Source organism: Emys orbicularis, chromosome 2, assembly GCF_028017835.1.
Source record: "Emys orbicularis isolate rEmyOrb1 chromosome 2, rEmyOrb1.hap1, whole genome shotgun sequence".
Classification (NCBI taxonomy): domain Eukaryota; kingdom Metazoa; phylum Chordata; order Testudines; family Emydidae; genus Emys; species Emys orbicularis.
Genome location: NC_088684.1, coordinates 202,661,144 through 202,680,759, shown reverse-complemented (window position 1 = coordinate 202,680,759; position 19,616 = coordinate 202,661,144). Strand labels below are relative to the sequence as shown.

At 39.5% G+C, this 19,616-nt stretch overlaps 1 protein-coding gene across 1 annotated transcript in view; it reads left to right on the top strand.

Annotated features, from left to right (window-relative positions):
- The first annotated feature begins 16,789 nt into the window (after positions 1–16,789).
- The window catches only part of POU6F2 (POU class 6 homeobox 2), a 394,378-nt gene continuing 391,551 nt past the window's right edge, over positions 16,790–19,616 (top strand). Inside the window, exon 1 of the mRNA XM_065399712.1 lies at positions 16,790–16,894. Within this exon, the coding sequence (XP_065255784.1) occupies positions 16,790–16,894 (105 nt within the window). The remainder of the gene's footprint in view (positions 16,895–19,616) is intronic.

Here is a 19,616-nt window from a genome sequence, read left to right as displayed (position 1 = left end):
GTACAAACCGTATTAAATGCAGAACTGGTTCACTGCAGATAATGGTGTTTTCTACAACCTTTAACCAAACACTACAGTTCAAAAAGCCTAAAATAATTGTGAATCTTGCACTTAAACTATTACAGATATGGGAAGTAGAAATGTGAGACATGCCAGTCTGTGTTTGCAGTCGAAAAAAATATTTAAATTCCAATCTACTATGCTTTGGTTAACAAAAATAATTACTTTATCTTACAAGAATAGCAGCCTGTTCCCTTTAAAAAATCCCCAAAAATGTCAACTTAGAGCAGGTCATTAAAAAGAATGAATTAATACATAAAACAAACCCCACACACAATACACGCCAGATCCTGTGATCTTGACTGAAGTGAGTAATCTTTACTCATACTGGTAAGTGTTGAAGGACCAGGTCCTGTTTCATTTAAATCTTATTTTTAATTTCAATCATACTTTCATCTTTTGAACTTTTTTTCAGATGGCTTTCTGGCCATCACAGCACACTTGGTGATAGACATAAAAATAGCAAAATGTTCTTTCAAAGTTCCTTGACTCTGCAGTTGACTTTTCATGCTACATGAAGTCCAGTAGGGACTCCACTATGGCTGTTGACTTTACATGGAAGATGTTCAGATACTACCATGGTGGGTGTCAGGATAAAAACATAAGATCATTTTAATGTCTTGGTTTGGTCTGAAGTCAGCTTTTTCTTTTTGGTGTTAATAAAATCCCTTCCTGGCCACTGGCATTACTACTGAGAAGTTTTAGGGTCTGCGGGTCAAACCAATATAGGATTATCAATGCCATCTCTCACTTTGGATGTCTCAAACAATAACAAAACCAAACAGCTGCTGCTTCATTCAAAACATTTCAGGGAAATCCACTGAGTTGTTGGTCCAGTAACTTTAGAAATGGTCGTGTAATTAGTTCATCTTTTTCCTCAAGTGGTGGGTCATCATTTTTAAAATGTTCACCAAAATATTCAATAGATGGCTCATCTCTTCCTGTTGTTCAAATGATACAAATCTTTCCTGCTCCAAAGCAGGCAATGTAGGTGCCTTTTAAAACACTTCACTACTTAAATGAAAAAAAAACAGTGTAGCCCACTGAAACTTTTCTGAACCCTAGCAGAGTTCACTTCTTAATCTAAAGCAGAATTCCAAGGCTGTTGTGTTGAAAAGCCAATCATTAGCTGACTGTCACTCAGCTGACTGGTGGTAATAGTGATGTCAACATTGATTATGAATTCTGTTGCAGAAACAACTGATTCCCCCACAACAAATCTGCCAACCATTATGATTTATGAATGAACAGTTGCAGGTTTCTGTTCAAATGTTGAATACATATACATATATATATATTTGTTTCTCAGTTATAAGGTTAGAGATAATCAACACAGGCTGGCAAAATAAGGAGGATTATACATGTCATCTAAATTTTAAGGTTACTAAACTAGCTCTCAGGAAATTCTGACTTCAGTGGGAATTGTGGGTACTCAGCATCTCATCGGATTGGATCCATAATTAGAAAATCAACAACGTTAATCTTGGGATTCTGAGAGAGAGAACAGGATATTTTTATCCCTATTTTAACTGATGGAAATATGGTTTATAATTTTCTGTACTGAATAAAACATCATAAAACAGCCACTGTATTTTTAAGTCTGAAGCATCATAAGTATTGCCAAACTCAAGTTTTCAAAATCTTGAGTTGGGCTACACCCCAGAACATCATGAGACTGACTTTAAAATCATAATTAAAGAACTAAATATTGTGTTCTTTTATTTGCCTTCTGGATTTTGAGCCATTAGGTTTCTCTTGGGTCACATTTTCAAGCTTTTCTCTGCAACCATGAGGGCTAGAAAATCACTTTTCTTTTTTCCAAATGAAAGATTAGAGTTTCATGTAACAAGATGATCTCCATGAGATGGAAATACCACGTATTTTGAAACCCTTGATAAAATCATTGGTAACACCATCTCCGCTTCCCTTCCCTGCCACACATACTCTCAACAACACTGTTGTGGCACATATATGTCATAAGATTCCCCCCCCCCAAGCCTTGTTAATGTGTCTTCCAACACTCCTAGAAGTACTATTCACAGGTAAGCCAACATAAATATGTTATACTATGTCACAGATATTTGTAAAATAATAACAGTCTGTACTTAATTAAAATCAAGGTCTAGGAGCCAGATTTTCCTATGTGTCAATGCTCTAAATGACACAGAAGAGGGGAGGGCCATCAGGCAACGCCAGTTACAATTCCCTGATCCTGGGGGCTAGTCTCTGCTATCCTTGGCATGAATTAGAGCAGCCTACCCACTGCTGTAAGTTATGTCACTGGTGTATGGTCCCGAGGAGACCATACCCCAGCTAAACATAGATGTTGCATAGCTGACCCAGCTGTATGATCCACACTTCCCCAGAAGCCACTTCATGCCAACTGCATGTGTTTTGGAACTCTGCAGCTTTGGAGGGGACAAGGTCTGAAGGAGTGGAACTGGGAACTACTTTTCTGCATAGCATGAGCGCCTCAGGATTAGGCATGTGGTGGAATTTAATGCAGGTAGAACCTAGAGTGACTCCCCCTCTGTTCTTTTTTACCCCTCAGAGGGAGTGTGGGGTGAGGGTAGTGCCAAGTACCAGAGGGATAGCCAGAGGAAGCATAAATACCTTAGTAGCCTCTCTTGATTCTGGTCACTTGTCACAGAAGAATGAGGATCCACCATTGAAAAAATACACAGCGGTCTAGCTATTCTTAAGTCTAAAGTGGGTGGGAAATGCTGTCAAGTCAAAATGGCAACATTCTACATCACTTTTGCATTCACTTTGTGCAGATGTAAATGACTGCACAAGGTGTAGGGCAATGGAGACTTTCAGCAAGACTTTCAGCAAGGCCTGTCCTCCAGCTGATTTGTCTGCTGGGTTGCAGTTTATGTTCCTAAGTGCTTTTCATTTATTTTTTAAATTTTAATTTAACATGCTAGTGGATCAGAAGGGCTGATGGGAGTGGTTCTCCCCTTTATTCACCTTGCCATGGTAGACAGGAGGAGGTCACAACGGAATGGAGGGAGAGCAGTAGCCAGGCCTAACAGCCACTGCAGTGCTGTGTTCACAGGGAGGTCCATTTATACCAGTTTGTTCTCTCCTTATGAGTGGTATAAGTTTGGAGTAGATTACTGGGAGGAGTTCCCAGGGGATGAAGTAGGGCAACCTCCAGACCTCACAACTCTTTCCCCAAAATAGCTATAGCTGAGGTTACTGGAGCAACCAGACTGGAGTCCAAGCATTCCAGTCCTTCCCTGCTGCCATCCCCGTGGCCCAGAAGACTCCTCTTCCCCGTTGTGTTTCTACAGCATCTGATACAATGGGGATGCAGTTCTAAATGGGGCCTTAGGGTACTACTATAATACAAATGCCATAGGAAGTGATAATAACAGTTTTGCTTTGAATGATTGATAGCATGCATGGATTTCACAGCCTCCAAGACTTCATTAATTTTTCACGTAGGGTATGTCTACACTGCACTTAGACACCCACAGCTGGCCCATGCCAGCTGACTAAGGGGCTTGGGCTAAGGGGCTGTTTAATTACAGTGTAGATATTCAGGCTTAGGCTGCAGCCTGAACTCTGGGCCCCTCCCTGAACGTTTACACTGCAATTAAACAGCCACTTAGTCCAAGCCCCAGGAGTCTGATTCAGCTAGCACGGGCCAGCCACTTTTTTTAACTGCAGTGTAGACATACCCTTGGTGTCCTCTGCTGGCCAATTAATGTGGTTTCTATAGCCTCTCAGGAATTAGGTTCTTGCACTTCTAACTAACTAGATCTGCCAGGGCAGCTGTGGATTTTGTTGAGTCTTGTATAGTCAGGTGTGCAGATGTCCATAATCTGAACTTCTGGAGTAGAGCATGAAGGTCACTTGTCACTAGATATGATTGAAAAAATTGACGAATTTTCATTGAAATTTCAAACTTTTTGAAGTGAGTGAACTAAGGAGGGGAGTAAATTAGAGAGGGTTAGGCAACTATCCAGGAAGAGAGCACAGATCTGTATTAGGATAAGGGGAAAATCAGGGAAAGTTGAATAGCTGGTTTGAGGTAAGGTGGTAGGGCTTTTCTGGGCTACCGGTATGAAACAGTAGCCAGTCTTCTTCTTCTCCTTCTCCTTCTACTGCCTCAGTGATGGGTTACTAAACTCCAAGAGTTGAGGCCCTTTGAAGCTGCTCACTCTATATTTCTAATGTAAGCTCTTCTGGATGGTAGAAATTGGTAAGCCACAAGCATATTAGTCAAATCCTACAAGAGAAGTACATTAAAATGGACTGGAAGTTAGTTTTCTATTAGGCTCAGAGGAGCACTGATTTGAGGGTCCAAACACTAGCTAAACTAGTGGATGTCTTGGCATCCATGCTAAAAGACCCTGGTTCTTCTTGTGAGGCTATCACTGAATGAAGAGATAGCCCCCTTCTGCACCCCAAACCCTAGCCCCACCCCAGAGCCTGCACCCCCAACCAGAGCCCTCACCCCTTCCTGCACCCCAACTCCCTGCCCCAGCCTAGAGTCCTCTCCTGTACCCCAAACCCCTCATCTCCAGCCCCTCCCCAGAGTCCATACCCGCAGCCAGAGCCCTCACTGCCAACCCCCTGCCCCAGCCCGGTGAAAATGAGTGAGTGAGTGGGAGAACGAGTGACGGAGGGACGGGGATGGAGTGAGCGGTGGTGTGGCCTCAGAAAAGGGGCAGGACAAGAGGGTTCAGTTTTCTGCAAAAAAAAAAAAAAAAAATGGCAACCCTATATAATAGTACTAGATTAAATTCAATAAGAAATTTGGGGACTGATCCTGCATTGCTTACGTTCCCAAAACTTTCACTGGTGCACAAGAAATGAAGAATTGGGCCCTGATTTCTAGTTTTGATAGTTTATAGTGGGAAATCCATGATGATGCATTTGAACAATGGAACAACCTGTAAGCCGTTAGCAGAATAGTTATCTTTATTCCTAATATGGACATTTTTTCATTCAATTAAAAATTAAAACTCCACAGTAATCATATAGATATATGTGAGTATATGTATTTGTGTGTGTACATACACATATTACCAAAATCCACTTGTTCTAATTGTATTCTTATTTGTTATGCATTTGTACCACTATCTCCTGCCTAGAGTGAAATTGATATAATGTGGTGTAGGACTCTCTATTTGATTACCAAATCTCATTCAAGCAGAGTCAGGTCACAAACCTCCAATGGACAGATATGTGTGAGTTTTCAATCAAATCTGACAGAAATTAATCTGAAGCTAACATTTCCCTCTGAGATATTTTTCTTGTCTGCTTGTGCACAAAACACTAGCCTTTTCCTTCTGGCACCTCTTAAAGAGGCCCCTGATTTTAAGGGAATAGCTTCTCCCTTGTTGTATAGTAATAGGGTTTGATTTTATATAGGACAACGTCTTTGAAACTTTCAGTATCCCACCAGTGAAAACACTTTTGTGTAAATTGGTTAGAGCTGTAACATTAGTTTTTTTTTAAAAAATCTGAAGGCATTTATCTTGTGGCTGCAGTCTGCTTCAGACATTTTATTTTATTTCTATAACATCACATGGTTACCAATGCACAATTTCTATTGTTTTGTCTGATGTATCTATTGTAGATGCTTATTGAACAGGAGCAGAACAAGGATAAAGTCATACAGAGGTTTGGGACTGACGTGTGTGAAGCTCTGGTAAGAGGTGGGACTATGTGGAGAAACTGCAGTTATATAGATCCACTAGCCTGTGTAAGGGTAGCACAGAGGTGGCCAGGAGTGTTTATGGAGAGTTTTCATTGCTATTGTGTTTCCAGATGCAGATTCAGTTTCTCCCAACCATTACAGAGGATCTTCTGTTTACCCAGGTTGAGTACAGGGAACAAAGACTTGGCCCTTAATGAACAGTAATGATGCAGCAGACTACTAATGTTTCTGGTGAAAAGACAGAATCTGTTTGGCTTGATTCTACAGTTTTAACTGAGAGGGGTTCATTGGGGGGTGTCTCATTCATCTGCATGGAAGATGCTAAGTTACCTTTGTGCCTCCCTTATTCTAGGGTTGCTGGAGTCTGGATAGTGTGATGTCACTACCTCACTGTGGTTCTCCAAAGAGTCCTCCAACACAGACAGACATTAAGATCAATATTCTTGATATTTATATATATTTTTAAAGCACAAAAACACATACAATAATAATAATCTTTATGGCCATCTTCATACATCAGAAAGGAGCGGTGAAGACCACAAATGCCTTTTTTTCTCCTTTGCAGTTTGTCAGAACCTGCCCTCAGACTTGTGCAGAAGAATTAAATAAACACCAGTTTCAGCATTTAACTTCTAATCAGTCAGTATCTGCAATCCTTCGAAATGTGTGGCTTTCCAGTATCACATCCCATTTGTTTGAGTGACAGCAAAAGGGGTGGTACTTTGACCAAAAGGAAACATGTCTAGAAACTGTTCTTCCTTCAGTGAACGTAAGTTACTGCAGACCTTAGCTAAGATAACACACTCTTCAGGTAATCTACTACCTTTGAACTGTCATGGAACTCCCACGGATATTAATGGAGTTGCATGCATGGGCTGTTGAAAATAAATGACACTTAAAGGGACACTGTCAAGTAGTTTGGGTCCTAAATTTGGCGGGGGGGAAGGGTTTTGAGGGTGTTTTTAAACAAAGTGTTTACAAAGCCTAATATAAACAAATGATTTTATTGAGAAATAATTTAATTAAAATAGTTCTTGTATGAATTTTATCATTCCCTTTCTGTTTCCAGTCCAAGTACTGCAGCAGTGTATATGGGAACCTGAAAGAGAAACTGATTAGAAATATAGGGGACACCGACCAACTTATTTTTGTTGCCCAAGCTAAATAAAATGCAGCACCAACAGCAGAAACAGTGAGAATCAATTTTGATTGTTAAAAGTCTTTCAATTTTATTCTCTATGGTGGTTAGTAACACAAGAGAAATATGTTTTTAATACACAATTTTTTTAACCTGACAATATCCTTTTAAAAACACAGGCCTGCAACCCTTATTCACGTAAGCTCCATTCATGTGGTTGAAACTACTTGCAGTAACAGGGCTTTGCAGGTCCCATAACCAAGTGACTGGATTACACAGTACCATATAAAGGTGTTTTAATTTGTGACACATACAATCTTGGTACATTTCATTTTTGACAATCTAAGTATAATTTAGTCCAGGTCACCTTATAAGCTGTCTGATGTAGATGTCTCAGTGGATTTGGTTTTCTCTTCATTCAGTGATAGCCTCACAAAACAAAGTTCATCCAAAATGCTTCCCACGTTACAGAAATTTAAACACTCTCAGTTAATGCAAGTCAACATAACGTCATTGATTTCAGTAGCATTATGCTGATTTACACCAGCTGAGGGGTTGGCCCTTATTCTTTCCATTTAAGCACTATTAATTTTATGTGATTTTCATAATTGTTGAGAAGTATAGTCCATTGATACAAAACACTTGTAATTTTGCTTTGTTTTCTCCAAATATGGCTGTTTCTTTTCATAGCAGTCTCTGTTGAACAGTTTGTTTCCCATTCACCAACTATCTGCATCCCCCAGGAGTAACACCATTCACGGTCTCTTCATTACTCAGATCTTTTGACAGTTGAGCACTAGCTTCCCCAGAAGGCATCCACATCAGCAACACAGTTTCACACTCCTCTTCCTTCTCCTGGATCCTGGCCTGCCCCCACTTTCTGTTTCTGTCTCTCCCACCCCAGCTCTTTCCCTTATCCCTTCCTCCCCTGCTATGCTCAAAGCCACCCTGCTCCTGTCCTCCACCCCCTCCCTAGTTCCTGTTCCTGTCCTCATCCTCTCTGCTTCTCTCCCTCTTCACCCACCCATGCTACTTGGGCACCAGCACAGGAGAGAGGCTCACTGCTCTGGTCCTGGGAACCACAGGGTATGTCTTCACAGCATTTTGGAGCAAGCCTTCCAGCCTAGGTTCACAGACTTGGGCTAGCGGGGCCCACACTAAACCATGCTCTAAACATGTCTGTGCAGATAGTGCTTTGGAGTTGCAGCTCAGGCTCTGAAGCCACCCCTTTTCCCAGCCTTTAGATCCCAAGCTGCAACTTCAAAGCACTGTCCATATAGCTATTTTAACGGTGCTAGTGCAAGCCCTGCTAGCCCAGGCTGGGAGGCTTGCTCCAAAATGCTGTGTAGACATACGCACTGTGGTCCTTGGCAGCCAAGAAGGAGCAACTGCAGGAAAGTCTTGCTCAGCCTTGGACCCCCTAAGTTGGAGCATGCTCAGTCACTCTGTCGGGGTAGTGCACATGTAGTTCAGTTGCAATAGGAGTTGTGAAGACATGGAGCATATTCAGGGCAAATGGAATTTTCAGAAAATGTAGCTGTCAAATTCTAACAAGTCTCTACTGACTATATGCAAACTGCATATGATGGAGTCTGCTCTATTCACCACTCAGCAGCACCTCCTTGAGGCTCATCTGGAGAATTAGTTCTACTACCTGGTCTGATGCCACATCCTGCAGTTACTCAATCTGTCCTTCCACTCACTTACTGCATGGCCTCTCATGAGCTGGGAGCTGCAGCACTTTCCTCTTCATGGCCTAGCCCTTCAACTGAGTCACATTCAAGTTCTCCCCCCTTCCGGGGTATCATCAAAGTTTGCTTCCAGACTGCTTCCAACCACCCCAGATGGGCTATCCCTAATGCATCACTCCAGCAGTGACTTGTAGGGGAACCCAGGCACACCCTCTACATTGGGTTCCAGTCCCAAAACCCTCACCCCACCAGTTCTGGGTTTTTACTCTCCCAGCCCTTACTGCTCCTTCCCTGGACTGCTTCCTACTCTATTCTTACAGCTTTCTGCCCTTCCCCCTTGTATCCAGGAGTAAGGCTATGGGGAGGAAACCTGCAGTTAACCAACTTTCTCTCTTTTTAGAGCCCACCCAGCTCCTCCCCCAGCTGGCCTTCATGAGCAATTAGATCCTAGAACACCCTGGGTTTCCTCCAGGTGCAGCCTAAGGTTAAGTGGCCTACTTCACCCATTTCAGGCCTGTCTGGGGTGACCACCCCACCACACTGCAGTTTTTCAGAGGCATATAATTTAAGCAAATTTGGGAAGATTGTCATGGGGGTAGTAAAAGGCACATCTGTGGTATAAGGGATTCTCCACCCCCTCACCAAATTTAAATTTCTTGTTGCAAGGCATGGGGTGCTGGAGCAACTCAACAAAATGGCTGTAATAATTTTTTAAGGTTGGCAAAACAATGTTTTTCCGTTTGAGATGCTTTTCCCTAAATTCATTCATAGTAATGGCTGAACTGTTTAAGCTGAAACTTTAAACAAAAAGTCATCTTGAAGCAGACATCTTGCATAGAAAATTTCAGCCTGAAGGTTCAAGTTTAGCTAAATTATAAGACTTAAGTAATTGAAAGCAGGGTCTTACAATGGAAAATATTAGATAACCTTCACTATAAGCATTGCTATCAGCTCTGCCTATAATAATAATAATAATAACTAATTAATAATAAACATAACCTAATGAAACACCTCGCCATGTGCAAAGGTAGATAACATACAGGTCACCCCATTGACAAATGATACCAAAACAAACAATGAGTAATATTACATAATTGATATTTCAATATGTTAACATGTTTCCATAGCTTTAGTCTAACCTGTCATCTGCTCAGGCCTGATATTGCATAATACATAGTGAATATTTAGAAGGATTTAAAGTGCATGAGAACACTATATGAGTTGACTACCAAGGAAGCACTTGTCTCTGTGAGATAACCCACTCTAATGTCGTGAGTTGCCTATTTGTACCTATCTGTGGTGTGTCTTTTTGTATGACTGGTGAAATATGCAGATGGGCTGCTTGAGGGACTTGGTGAATGTTAATGTGTATTGTTGCCTTCACCACACACATTTTTTTTTGCCTATGAGGATGCCTTCAGTATTGCTCCAATATGCTGTGTATTGTGTATATACAATGTACCTGTGTATTGTTCAGCATACCTTACTGTGAGGAATGGGTATGAGAGGGGAAACAAATGAATATGGAGTGATCATGGAGTTATTCATCAGTCAAGCACACTGTGAAACCACACCTACTTCCCCATATGCACACTGACATAATCACAACATTACCTCCATTAGCAGAAAGTTGGAGAGAGATATCTATGCTTGACAGGTATTACTATTTTCATTTTAAACAGAGGAATTCCAAACCTCTCTCATGTTTTTGGAAGAATACAGAATGGGAACTGTTTATACAAAAAAGTAATACAGTAAATATTGGTCAGGTGATTATACCGGTCACAAATAAATATGTAAAAATAGTATCAGGGAATCATTATATGCAATATAGGAATCACTTCTTGCTTGTTCATATGTTGGCTGAGTTGCTTGAATCCTGTTGTTTCAGCCAAGTATTGTTAATTCCTCATACAATGAAAATCATAATTTCTTTTGTGATCTACATTATTTCCAGTAAAGAAATGACTAAAAAGAGCATTGTCCCAAACACCACAGGAAGATGCCTGGAATATGGTTTAACTATTAAGTAACACATCTGGGAACAGTCCAATGCAGGTCATCCTTCCTTTGTAATCTGTTCCACCTGGTGGACGACTGCTGCCAGCCCCCCTCACCCAGATAACCTGGTCCCAGCACTTTTGTTTGGAAGCCATTGCCCTTCCCTCAGATTAAAGGGGTGGGGAAGAAGGGTTTGTCTCCTTGCTGCACCAGGTTTCAAGAGTCCCACCACCTTCTTTAGGGGATGTCTTCTCCTAATCTGCTTCCAATTCCAGTTTATCAGGGAATGAGCCCGTAATTCAGTGAGTACCTGCACTGGGCACCTGCCAAGTTGTAAAAAAAATGAGTTTGACAACCTAACCTATCCACCAGTCTGGTCTGCGGAGAGGAAGGCAAAAAACCCACCCTGCCCAGGTCAGAGGGGAAAATTCCTTCTTAGTCCCCAAAAGGCTACTAGCATGATGCCAATAGCAAAGCCCAAAAAACTCCATGAGAGATGGGGATTTTCTTCCCAGTGCTTTTCCTTGGAGGTCTGCAGGAGCCAATAGGCTTATGCAGCACCCTTCTGTCCAACCAATCCACAGAGCCCCCTCCTGCCTTCTTTGCGCCCACGAATAGGCTGAGTTCCCAAAGGAGGTGGGGGGGTTGCAATACTTAAAGAGGCCAAGTGTTTTCTTTCCCGTTCTAGCTTAGACAGTCCCACCTCTATGGCTGGCTGGGGAGGGGCGCTGTGTGGATTAATCAGAAAAGAACTACATCACCTGGATCACCTGGATCGATCGGTCTTCAGCTGTCGTTAAGACTGCACCGATCACAACACATCCACCATTCTTCTCGCATTCTTGCCTTTCTTCTCCATGTTTGTCCAAAACGTTTAACAATGTCATCTTCCTATCTTCTTGGAGGCCGACCAGGTGGTCTTTTCTGTTCTCGCGGGTACCACTAAGTAATGATTGCGGTCCACCTATTGTCCGTGAACCGTGCTATGTGGCCCGCCCATTGTATCTTATTATATTTGCTTTCCATGACAATATCTTTCACACCGCTGCGTTCTCTAATCATTTCATTTGGGATGCGATCCAGAAGGGAAATTCCCAACATAGCTCGTTCCATTGCCCTTTCAGCTACCGACAGCCGCTGTTCTTCTCTCTTCGTCAGTGCCCAGGTTTCACTTCTGTACAGCATGACTGGCAGCACTGTTGAATTGAAGATATTTGTACGTGTGGTCTTGTCGATTTTTCCTTTGAGGAGGTCCTTGATGGAATTAAACGCACACCATCCTGCCCGAATACTTCGCGAGAGTTCTCTGTTCATGTCTTGGCGCATATTAACTTCTTGGCCCAAATATACGTACTTTTCCACTTCTTCAATTTCTTCTCCTGTTACCATTATTCGGGCTTTTCTTAAGACATCTGATCATATGTATTTCGTTTTGCAGCGGTTCATTTTCAGACCGACCTGACTGCTTTTCTTGTCGAGTCTTCGTAGCATGCTCTGCAGTTGGTTGGTGCTTTCCGCAATTAGTACGATGTCATCCACGAATCTGAGATGAGATAATCGTTCTCCATTTATATTAACACCACTCCTCCAATTGATCTACATAGGACCGTAAAAGCCAAAATGAGGCACAGAAAAGTGGCACAAAGAAATGAAGTCCCAAATCCAGGAAAAATACTAACTCTGTGTACCAAATTGACATATACAGATAGATTCTACTCTCAGCCCCTGTAAATATGAAGATTAAGTTTAAATAAGAGGAGAATTTGGCCCACAGGGAAAACCCACCTCCCAGCTACATCTACACACATAGATCAATGAAAATCAAAAGGCAAACTACAGTTTAAGTTGTGCTGCCCAGGCTGCACAGAGATCCACTGAAAATTTAGAGTTAAGCACGTTTACCTTCAAAAGTACAGAACTGGGCCTTATGTATTTAACCTCTTAGCTCTGGAGAGTAAAGGGCCAGTGTTCTAATGGTAGCACAGCTTGTTCTGACAAAGTTGTGCTCCATAGTGGCAGACAGAGGAAAAATAGTCCCCCTAGTGTACTGTTGCTGTAAGAAGCATGAGGTATCTATTTTGATTCTCTAAGGAGAACTGCTGTAAGAAGTTCTGAGTTAGCATTTCAGTAGAGGCTTAAAAAGACTACTGTGAAACTAGACAAGCCTTCAGTCTGCTTATCTATCAAAGGACTAGCAGTTCCCATTTCAAGGCAGGGCAAGAAAAGCAATAATAAATTTTCAACAGAAGTGAATTTGTCTCTAAAGCATTTTAATTATTACAAAACAAATGACACTCTGCTGTAGTTTTTTAATTTATATTTGCCTCTTCCAAAACATCTATTCACCTGGAAGAAGGTACAATGTTTATTAGACTATTGCTGTGTCAGTATCATCATGAGCAGGTGTCAAAGAGTCCAGGGGCTGTGCTCAGAGACATTTTTCCAGCAGGTGCTCAATAGCAGAATTACTGCTCATTTTAAATCATTTTTAAAAACTCTTATTGTTTCACCTGAACAAAGGAAAAACGTTGCAGAGAATTTATCAGAAGATGAAAGGAAATAAACTTTTAAAGAGGGAGAAAATAAAGTTAATTAGAACTGGTATTGTTTTATTGTGTTTGGGGGCTGGGAGGTACCGCTTGTCCCAGATTTCATGGCTCTCATGGGTCTACTGTGTACATAGAGTGTGCGGTGCAAAATCCCATGGGCTAAATTCTGCTTTCAGTTACACTGATGTAAATCCAATAAAGTGAACAGTCACCTTGGATTTATACCTATGTAATTGAGAACAGAATTTTGTCAGTTGAATTGTATTAATGTAAAGGGAAATGTCCCTGAGTGAGTCATTACAATTATTAATGTGTTAATTATTTATATCGCAAAGGTGACCATCAGGATTAGGTTCCCCTTGTGCCAGGTACGGTACAAATATATAAGAATGCTGTGCATGGTCCTGCACAGCAATGCATTGTCATCACAACACAACAAATAAATTATTCTCTCAGTTACTCCCAGGGAATTCCATTGACATCAGTGGCATTAAGAAGTTATAAAGGAGAACAGAATTTATCCATTATGTAAACAACACAACAAGTTGTGATGCCACATCACAGCATTGCAGAGTTTGTCATTTTTGTCCTATATTGCAAAGATGGGAATCTTAGCTCATTCTTCTAAATACTGTACCAACTTGAGCTCTGCTCCTCACCTAGGATCTGTACTATGGCATGAGCTACCTTGTTCCCTCACTTGTTATTTTCTTCAGTTTGGTTAGTGAGCATAGAGCTAAGTTACTATGTTGAGGAGAAAAGAGAATTGCAGTCAGGGGAGAAAACTATTACTCTGCCCCCGCCCCCCTAAACACAAGAAGAGGGGGAAACACCATCAACAAGTGTCTGGGCATGGCCAGGGTTGGGCCTGGAGGTTGCACAGTGAAGTTGTGGACCCTTCAGACCACAGGACAAAGTAGTCACCTGTGAGTGGCAGATGCTTGCAAATGCAGGCAAACTTTGCTGAGGGAACAGGCCGAATGCATTACAGAAGTGAGAGGAAATGATGGGTGGCAGAGGAGAATCTCCGGGCTGTTAGGGTTAATACTAATGTCAATAATGTAGTTCTACGCAGAGACACTGAACGAAGGAAGTTTTTAAAATAGATTTGCATTTACTAGAAGAGTGAATTCTAATTTTCATCAGTGTTTGTAAGCAGAGTGGCAGCACGTTTCCGAATGTAAGCAAAGAGTTCCTCCTTGCAGGTGTGTATATACTTGTGAGTGTGGTAGGGTCTTTGTGTGGTTTACCAGCTAGTGTGTGTTTGTGTGCAACAGGGTGTCTGTGTATAGGAGGGGGTATCAGCTTTGTGTGTGTGTACGAAGTGAAGTGTTTATGTGTTAATAAGGAGGGTGTGTCTAGGTCACGGTGTATGCTAATAAAATCCCCGCAAAAGTAAGTGTAAGAGGTTTGTTTTCTTAGAGAAGTTACGGAAATTTGAAATGAGTGTGTACATTTCTGCTGCAGAAAGGCTCTTTCTGAAAGAAACCATAAAACAAACATCTTCAACTTGCCTTTCAGATTCCTATGTTTGCCTTTAGCAAGACTGTTTTTGTGGAGACTGCTTAGGCAGCCCCCTCTGCTCTCTTCCCCAGTCACCAGCTATAGGTTTATTTTACTCACGCTGATCATACTGATGATGATTATGCCCTTTACAACAATAACTATTTTTTGAAAGAATCATCTTGAAGAATGAAACAGCAGCAAATTCTAGATTGACTGAAAGGCAACCGAGGGTATTAGTTTGATGAGTTTTCTTCCATGGATAAGGAGGAACAGATAAGATTTCAGCATGAGTGGTGTATTTTAATTATGTTTAGAAATGAAATGCAGAGCAGATGTTGGAAGTACCATTTCAAGTGCTCCTTTCCAGTTCCAAGGAGGAAAGTTCCCATGTTAATATTGCACATATCTTACAGTCCTTGATCAGAAGAAGTTTTTGTCCCATATTTTGGTTTTTTGACTCCTTGTATGTACCAAAGTGGAAATTCTTTTTTTGTATCTTCCACATTTTCTTTGAAATATGCTGGAAAACTTTCTTTCTTAAGTGTCTACTTAGTAATTTTAAAATAACTGTAATAGAGGAACTGGAAAATGCAAAATCAAATTGGCACTTCTCTCTCATGTCCCCCACTTTCTCACAAACACTCACTGACATGCTGTTAAGTTTTAAGCATTCCTGATTGTTGGAGTCTTAATTTTAAATTATTAGAAAAATTAGACCAGAAAATTCAGCAAAAAGCAGGACCTGAAAATGTGATATTTATGCAATTTTCATCTTTCATGATCATATGTGTGTTTTATGACTAACAAATTTATGTTGGAGATTTCCAAGTGGTTTTTCTTAAAGGCATAAGTGGCATTACAATACCTTTTGAAAAAGAAAATTATTTACAAAAAACTAGTAAGAACCTTGTTTTAACTGGAAAGGGTATGATACAAATATTAGACGCAGGTACTGCTTTTTACTCTGACAATTATTCAAAACCAGCTTGTTTACAGTAGTAATGTAACTGGAATTTTAGAATGAGGACAAAAAGATGAAGCTAATGTTTATGTTGAACAGTAATACTGCAAAAACGTATAAGGGCTGTTAATTTAATATATTGCCAGATAGCCATATTGATTCTGAAAGGGTTAAAATGCTACTGGGGGGTTACATTAATGTCACCCTTCAGCAATCACTGGCCAATAATACATCAGCAATCAATGCTGTAACGTGTTGTTCATAACACTCAGCTTTTGGAGACAAGTGCATGATATATTTTGACAAGAAAGAAAAAAAATAGTTTTGGAAATTCTTGCAAATCTTAACTCAGAAGGGAAGATATATGAAACAAACTGCTTCCATTAGAAAAAATGGTAATGTTTGCCATCATAAGTAACAACATTTTATGTCAGTTCAGCGGAGCAGTGAATGAACCAAAACTCTGCTAACCTTCAAAATGAAAAGGATTCTGTGAGTAGGATTTACATAGTTTGAATATTTTATATTTTTAGTGCTCATCACAGTTCACACAAACTCATACTTAAATATGTATTTCCAATCAGCAAATGTTCAATGGGTGATGGTGGGATACAATGAGGACTATTTTAAGCTTTTAGGTAAGGGCACCAGTTTCACAGTCGTCCCCCCCCCCCCCCTTTTTCTTCTTCTTCTTCTAGTTTTTACTGGTTTCAGATTACTTGTATATGGACATAAGAGGCACAGCAAGACTGTTCACTTTGACAAAAAAAGAAACTTAAAGAAATCAGGAAATCAGTCAACCCACAGAAGAATAACAAGGGAGAAATAAATAAAAAGAGAGAACACAAAGGGTTAAAGTTCTGACCACTGTATCCATGCATAAAATTATATCACATTATCTAGAAAGTTTAGGCTTAAAAAAGAAAGCATCGGTTTAAAATACCTCTTAGGTTTATTAAATCTTTAGGCTGAAGATTACAGCAAGTGTTTTGTCTTTGGTGAGTAGCTGTTTGTCTCACTTTATTTACTTGGTATTGGGTATTTGTCAATGTCATTTCATATCTGCAGAAAATTCATACGTTATATGGAAGTATGTATGTGTGTGAGTGTGCTGAAGGTCACATGACTATTTCATCCTATTTGGTGGAGCAGCTTGACTTTTTTCCCTTGCTTTTGGTGATGGTTGTGAGTGCAGAAGTTGATTGACAGATGCATGCCAGAAACCCCCATTCTCCTTTTCAAAGACTACATATGATGGATTGCGATCTTTCAGCTCAGCAGGACACAGGGACCATGCAAGCTGTAATTGGTCAGGTATGGAGTCAGCCATTTCTCAACTCCCCTTTTATTTTTTTCACAAGGGTCTAACCATATGATTCACATAATTCATATTTACAGTACCATCTTTCTATCTGTATCTTCAGCTACCAGCAAGTGTAGTGCTGAAAGTGAGAAAGGCAAAAGACCATATTAATCTGGCCAGGGAATCACTAGTTAAACCTAAAAATGTGATGCTTTGCTTTAATAATCCCAGTTTATAATTTAGTCTGAGCTTTGTCAATATTTATTTATTAATTTACCTTTGTATTTTGTCTAAATATACTGAAGTAGAAGAAGTGAAGAGTAAAAGTATTATGTTTACTAAGGAGTTGCTTCATATTCCTAATGCTGTTCATTATTTCTATATTGGCTGTATTTTTATACTAGAGGCTGTAGATTTTTTTGCTTTTACTCCTAACCCAGATAATGTGTGATTGAGCTTGGTAAATGTAGTAGTCTTTGCTGCTGCAGAGGGGCAGCCTGCAAATTAAACACTGCCACAATCTGAAAGGTCCAGGTGGTCTGCTCGTGCTTCCTAATGCAATCCAGCACAACAGCTTTAATAAACAGCTCTATTTAGTTCTCCCTCCCTGTATCCAGGGAAGTGAACTGGTCTGGGGCTGCTGTGATGAAATGCCAGAAGAATATCTCTCTGAGGCCTCACAAGCTGATTTTTAGAGCTTTTCCGTTTTGTCGTCTTTGTCTTCCAAATGGGTCAGTGAGTCCTTCTCTTTCTGTTTTGTGATTTCTGATAAGTCTGTAGTTTTATGTGTGTCTGTTTTAAATGTTCTGTTTTGAGCTTAACCAGAAGAGAGAAGAATCATTGTCTTTTCATTTGCCTTCAAATAATAACCTGGAGTGGTGGTGAAAGAAATGATAGTGTCCTGCTGTATAGGAAGGGCTGTTTCCCTATGAGTGCAGTAGGAGTGGGAAGAGGGTGTCTGGTGTTTTGCTAACAAAATTTTAAGTACTCAACACTTTCTCATTAACCATTGACTCATAAATCAGTCTCTGGTAAAGGATATTTATGAACTCTCAAAAGTTTGTTATTTTTTTGCATATGTTTCCAGCATAGTGAACGCATGCTGCTAAAGTGATGGCATAGTATTTGTGTTCCCTGTATGTTAATGCAGTGGTGGAAAAACACACATCTTACTATTTTCAACTAAATTACAGCAAAGCACTGAAGTCTCTCAAAGCGTATGGTTTATTAATATCATCATATCCAGTAATGCACTTTTAGATGGAAAATGTCAGATACGTAATACCATGTTTACCACAGACTCATATTGCTTTAAATATTTTAAAAATGAGAATACATTTTTTATTAAAAATCTCCCAAACATTAATAGGTTTCTGTTAGGCACTTAAAAAGTGGCACTTTTTTGGCAGTATAAGATTGCCTGAAAAAATATATTTTGGAGAGTGCTATTTACCTTTTTGTGGCAACTTGTTCAGTGTTACATAAATATATTTTATGGTATTAAAGCAAATGTAACAATAAGGATTTACATATGCACTGTTGATAGAAAATGTAATTTGAAGGCTTGAAGAATCGCAAAGCTTGTGATAGCTGCAGTATCCTCATTAATGTAACTTTTTCCATGTATAAGTTATCTATATTTTATTTAATGCTTGTTATATTTATGAATGTGATTTTTGACAATGGAATGAGTTTGAAAATGTTACTTTTGTGTGTAATGTTTAATTTTCCTCAATTATAAACAAAGTTAGGTGAATGTTTGAAAAAATATTTATAGTGTGCTGTTGTATGTCATTTTCCAAAAATCAATAATGAAAGCATGCACTTAAAAGAAAAATACATTTCACAATTTTAGGAACTAACTTTCTTTTTTTGTGCTAATTCAAGAGTATTGTTAATCAAGTAATTAAACAGCTTATGTTTGAGTTATAAATGTGTTCCAAGCATTTTTGCATATGTATGTGTGGATGTATGTGCATATAGGATGTGTACATTTATACCTATATATGTCTGTTTACATACATACAGTATTTTCAAGTCTATTTATTTTAGTTTTCATAAATTCTTCTCTTAATTTTTTTATGAATAGCTACATGCTAATGCAGAATAAAGAGCTACAAAATTAAAAAAGATTTACCCTTTGATTAGAACTGCTGATATACGTTTTCGGTTTGTTAAGTAAAATACATTTTAAAATTAGGAAGCATAAAACAATCATTTTAATTAGCTCATATTAATGAAAATAGAAATATTAATTTTCCTGTGGGTCTAAAACATTCAGCTGATAAAAAGAGAAAATAACTATCAAATGACATGACCTAGATTCCATAAAATCTCTCCAAAATTACATGTACTGTATATCCTTTATTACTGATAAATCATAAAGCTATGAATATTCTATACATACCAGTATTTTAAAAAATGACCCTTTCATTTGCTCCCATCATAGTACTGGAAAAAGTTGTTCTTATGAGTTCTTGTTAACTTTCAAGGACCAAAAATTAAAACTTTAAAGAAATGTTTACCATTAAATCTTTTCATTTTGGAACAATATTTCTCTCTGGCTTTAAGAACCAAATTCTGTTGGTGATGGCAATGCTAGGCATATTATTGCAGTGCTAATCATTATCTAGTAGCTGGGTTTACTGGCTTCCAGAATTGCTTATATACCTTCCCTCTGGATTTTTTCTCCCCCAAGCAAGCAATTAAGCAGCCAAGTACTCTGAAGAACAA